Here is a 5,487-nt window from a genome sequence, read left to right on the forward strand (position 1 = left end):
GAAATTATTTGGATATTATATTGTTCTCTATATATTATTAAGGTGAAAATACAAGTGTTTTGCTTAAGCAGAAACCCGCAAAGACGTATTGAATCCGATGCATCAAGAACGTAAATATTTACATCCTTCGTTTTCTATGACGTGCTTGATAGGGCATACTGCCACAAACCACGTAACTAACCAGCTTGAAATATTTGTGCGTGTGTGTGCGTGCCAATACGTCTCATTTATAACGGATTGGTTGATTTAAGTAACAGGATCCATGACTAAGGTTGATCTTGGTTGACAGGTGAAGACGCCAATGCTGCGGTTGGCGGGAGAGACGACGGAGCAGCCGGTCAACACTCAACCCAAGAAGCAGTTCCACGACCTATACGTCCAGCGGCACAACAATGTGAGGTAGGCTGACCTGCGGCTGGCCTGCGGCTGGCCTGCGGCTGGTCTGTGGCTGGCCTGCGCCTGGCCTGTGGGTTGCCTGCGGCTGGCCTAGTTAGTGAGGTAGGCTGACCTGCGCCTGGCCTGCGGGTGGCTTGCGGCTGGCCTAGTTAGTGAGGTAGGCCGGCCTGGGGCGGCCTAGTTAGCGAGGTAGGCCGGCCTGGGGCGGCCTAGTTAGCGAGGTAGGCCGGCCTGGGGCGGCCTAGTTAGCGAGGTAGGCCGGCCTGGGGCGGCCTAGTTAGCGAGGTAGGCCGGCCTGGGTGTTGGTTTGGTTAGGGACGTACATCTGGGTTAAATGAACAAATCCACAAGGGCCGTGACGAGGATTCGAACCTACGTCCGGGAGCATGTCGTAGCTCAGTCGATTAAGGCAGCATCTGGAATACTCCCGGACGCAGGTTCGAATCCTCGTCACGGCCCTTGTGGATTTGTTCACTAGATGCATCACACTATCGTCATTTCTGTGTGTAACATCTAGGTTACATATACCTACAGGTATCCCGTTTCCCAGACAAGTTTACCTTAATTCCGCATCATTCTCTAATGGTATACCTGGTCTACAAGGCATTGTGGTGGTTTTAATGAAGAGGTTGATAGTTCGTATATACCATGTCTCTGCTCCTGCAACACCTTTGCAACAGCTCCCCCCCCCCTAATGCAACACCCACACCACCCTTCTTCAGACCATCAAAGGATACGTAACCATTGACAAGGAAGCGTCAAGCACTACGAAACCTCAGCAATATATAATGAGCTTCCACAGTAAGTGTGTAGTCGAGATGGAAGGAGAAGAGGTGGTGATGAACCCTTCAGACACCCACACTCCCTAGTTCCTATTGGTCCATACGAGGCAGCTCCTATTGGTCCATACGAGGCAGCTCCTATTGGTCCATACGAGGCAGCTCCTATTGGTCCATGCGAGGCAGTTCCTATTGGCCCCATACGAGGCAGCTCCTATTGGTCCATACGAGGCAGCTCCTATTGGTCCATACGAGGCAGCTGCTATTGGTCCATACGAGGCAGCTGGTATTGGTCCATACGAGGCAGCTCCTATTGGTCCATACGAGGCAGCTGCTATTGGTCCATACGAGGCAGCTCCTATTGGTCCATATGAGGCAGCTGCTATTGGTCCATACGAGGCAGCTGCTATTGGTCCATACGAGGCAGCTGCTATTGGTCCATACGAGGCAGCTGCTATTGGTCCATACGAGGCAGCTGCTATTGGTCCATACGAGGCAGCTCCTATTGGTCCATACGAGGCAGCTGATATTGGTCCATACGAGGCAGCTGCTATTGGTCCATACGAGGTAGCTCCTATTGGTCCATACGAGGCAGCTGCTAGGTCCATACGAGGCAGCTGCTATTGGTCCATACGAGGCAGCTGCTATTGGTCCATACGAGGCAGCTCCTATTGGTCCATACGAGGTAGCTCCTATTGGTCCATACGAGGCAGCTGCTATTGGTCCATACGAGGTAGCTCCTATTGGTCCATACGAGGCAGCTCCTATTGGTCCATACGAGGCAGCTCCTATTGGTCCATACGAGGCAGCTGCTCCTATTGGCGCTGCCTCGATAGAGATAAAAACGTCAGCTGTTGTTGTAGGAGCAAAGTGATGTTGGCAACACTCCATCAATTCCCATTGTTTTGACATTTTAATAACAAAAATTAGCAGGTGAAATATTATCCCACTGTGAATGGTGTCATGCGAGATCCGACACTCGACCTAAATTCAATATTAATATTTTGGACTGATGCCACGGCCATATTATTTCCTTTCCAATGTACGATTTATTTTTAAAAATAAAAGCAAAAATTATGCATCGTAAATATATTTGAAAACGTGTGAACAATAATTATTAATAGCATAAAAGCTGTTCAAAATGAAGATTTTGTGATAGTCATCAGTCAGTTGTAGTGTAGTGTTGGAAATTGAATGTATACAATCATTATCTAACAATTATACAGTAAATGGGACTTTGTCTATGATGACAGTTGTCAATTAACTCGGATACAATTCCTACAAGCGATACGAGATGTTTTATCTAAGCGAGTCACTGTGTTAAGCGTCATTAACATGGAAACAAGCGTAGTCTGCCCTGAAATGCGGGGTCACCCATTTTTTGTCACTAGGGGGGAAGTGGTTATTGAAACTGTTAATTGTACTATTACCGCTCCTATTATGCATGATGATTTGGCATTTGTGTTGACCATTACTCGCTGTCTCGGCTCTCTTTCTCTCTCTCTTTCTCTTTCTCTCTCTTCTTTTCTCTCTCTCAATGCCCTTCTCGCCCTCACAGCATCCTCTACGCAGACATCGTCAACTTTACTCCACTCTCCGAGCAGCTGAGTGCCTGTGACCTTGTAATGACCTTAAATGACCTATTCGGCCGCTTCGACCAGATTGCCAAGGTGAGTAGATGGTGCATGTGTCGCCTACAGTGTTTACGTTTGATATTATATATGAAACATGTGCAATTTTATATCATACTGATAGATTCCTCCCCTTTTTTAAGCTGTTCCTATCATAACCTTGCATTTAGTGAGGTGAAGTCTAAACACCATGAGTCAGACTCACACATGCCGCTCCTGCACTTGCAACAGCTGCAAACCGTGCCCCAGATGGGGTCTATAGTGGTTTACCTATGCTTAAGGATAGGAGTGGGTATACCAGAGCGGCCTGTAGGACGCTTCTTGTAGAGTTAATGTAGTATATCTCATATCTCTGTGGCTTATGGGTAGTGTATGTTATTGTCTCTCTCTCTCTCTCTCTCTCTCTCTCTCTCTCTCTCTCTCTCTCTCTCTCTCTCTCTCTCTCTCTCTACTACTTCTCCATGTTACGTCAACTTCCTGTTTTCTATATATGTATAACTCCACCGTCTCAAAGCACCCTCTTCCCCCTGTTTAGTGTCTCACCTGTGTCCCCCCTCCCCCCTCTGGCGTGAGCTGTATCCTCCTAGATGTAACCTGTATCCATGTGTCCCCCCACAGGAGAACCAGTGTCTACGCATCAAGATCTTGGGCGACTGCTACTATTGTGTGTCCGGACTGCCTGTGTCCCGACCCAACCATGCCGTCAACTGCGTCAAGATGGGTCTGGAGATGATCCACGCTATCAGGTACGCAACTGTTTGCGTCAACCTGGGGCCAGATTCACGAAGCAGTTACGCAAGCACTACGAACCTGGGGCCTGATTCACGAAGCAGTTACGCAAGCACTTACGAACCTGTATATCTTTTCTCAATCTTTGGCGGCTTTGTTTACAATTATTAAACAGTTAATGAGCTCCGAAGCACCAGGAGGCTGTTTATAACAATAACAACAGTTGATTGGCAAGTTTTCATGCTTGTAAACTGTTTAATAAATGTAACCAAAGCCGTCAAAGATTGAGGAAAGATGTACACGTTCGTAAGTGCTTGTGTAACTGCTTCGTGAAGACCAGACCATACACTAGAAGTTGAAGGGACGACGACGTTTCGGTTCGTCCTGGACCATTCTCAAGTCGATTGTGGATTGTGATTGAGAATGGTCCAGGACGGACCGAAACGTCGTCGTCCCTTCAACTTCTAGTGTGTGGTCTGGTCTTCACGAAGCAGTTACGCAAGCACTTACGAACGTGTACATCTTTCCTCAATCTTTGACGGCTTTGGTTACATTTATTAAACAGTTTACAAGCATGAAAACTTGCCAATCAACTGTTGTTATTGTTATAAACAGCCTCCTGGTGCTTCGGAGCTCATTAACTGTTTAATAATTAAACAAAGCCGCCAAAGATTGAGAAAAGATGTACAGGTTCATAAGTGCTTGCGTAACTGCTTCGTGAATCTGGCCCCTGGGCTATAGCTAGCATTTACGCCTTACGAAACCTGTATATCTTTCCACAATTATGGATGGCTGTGTGTTGACATGTCGCTAATGCAGAGGATTAGATATCTGCTATACTGGGACATGTGGGTGATAGACAGGTGGACAGAGGGGTGACGGGCAGGTGGAGTGAGGGGCGGGGGGTGGACAGGTAAGGGGGGAATTGGATGGTCTAAGTGACTTGACCAGACCACACACTAGAAGGTGAAGGGACGACGACGTTTTGGTCCGTCCTGGACCATTCTCAAGTCGTTCCAAGTGACGTTCATGCAGTAGGTGGAGCTGGTGTTTGATTCTGTAAGATGATCCCGAGGAAGGGTGTGACAGACAGACAGACGGATGGAACAGGTAGAAAGAGATACGTTTATGGATTTAGTCTGAGTCTTCCTTGACCGTTGGGAGCCGGTCGGCCGAGCGGACAGCACGCTGGACTTGTGATCCTGTGGTTCCGGGGTCGATCCCAGGCGCCGGCGAGAAACAATGGGCAGAGTTTCTTTCACCCTATGCCCCTGTTACCTAGCAGTAAAATAGGTACCTGGGTGTTAGTCAGCTGTCATGGGCTGCTTCCTGGACAAGGTACAGAACCTGCCAGCCAGCCAGCCAATCAGTCAGTCAGCCCGCCAGCCAGCCAGCCAGTCAGTCAGCCATCAAACCAGCCAGAAAGCCATCAAACCAGCCAGTCAGTCAGCCAGCCAGTCAGCCATCAAACCAGCCAGTCATCCATCAAGCCAGCCAGTCAACCAGCCAGCCAGAAAGCCAGTCAGTCAGCCATCAAACCAGCCATCCAGCCAGCCATCCAGCCAGCCAGCCCGGCTTAACTGGGCAGCCCTATAGATTACTGGGACTGCCAAAGCCGCAACAAATAACTATAAACGGTCGCTCCCCGGGGAAAAGTTGCGTTCCAAAGAGCAAAGGTAAACACAAAGTTATTTTTGATTCAGAGTTGCGTGAAAAGAGCAGTGTAGGGATTAACAGCCAGGCGTATTCACCTATTTGTACCTTTTGCAATAACATTATTGTATATACACTAGTCCCCCCCTATTTTTTCTTCGTGAACTCGCAAACTAAAGTATTTCATGAATTGATAACTTATAAAAGAATGACGTAGGTATCATCATGATTTTAAACCAGCCAATCACGTGTCGTGTGAGATGGGAAGCTGGCGGCCGATTGATTGAAAAGTTTGTTTA

At 47.9% G+C, this 5,487-nt stretch overlaps 1 protein-coding gene across 1 annotated transcript in view; it reads left to right on the forward strand.

Annotated features, from left to right (window-relative positions):
* Positions 1-268: 268 nt before the first annotated feature.
* LOC123770600 (adenylate cyclase type 2) overlaps positions 269-5,487 on the forward strand; it is a 41,855-nt gene continuing 36,636 nt past the window's right edge. Inside the window, exons 1-3 of the mRNA XM_069301749.1 lie at positions 269-399; positions 2,734-2,845; positions 3,425-3,552. Of these exons, the coding sequence (XP_069157850.1) occupies positions 302-399; positions 2,734-2,845; positions 3,425-3,552 (338 nt within the window). The 5' untranslated portion in view covers positions 269-301. The remainder of the gene's footprint in view (positions 400-2,733; positions 2,846-3,424; positions 3,553-5,487) is intronic.

The sequence above is a fragment of the Procambarus clarkii genome, chromosome 46 (genome assembly GCF_040958095.1).
Source record: "Procambarus clarkii isolate CNS0578487 chromosome 46, FALCON_Pclarkii_2.0, whole genome shotgun sequence".
Taxonomy (NCBI): Eukaryota; Metazoa; Arthropoda; class Malacostraca; order Decapoda; family Cambaridae; genus Procambarus; species Procambarus clarkii.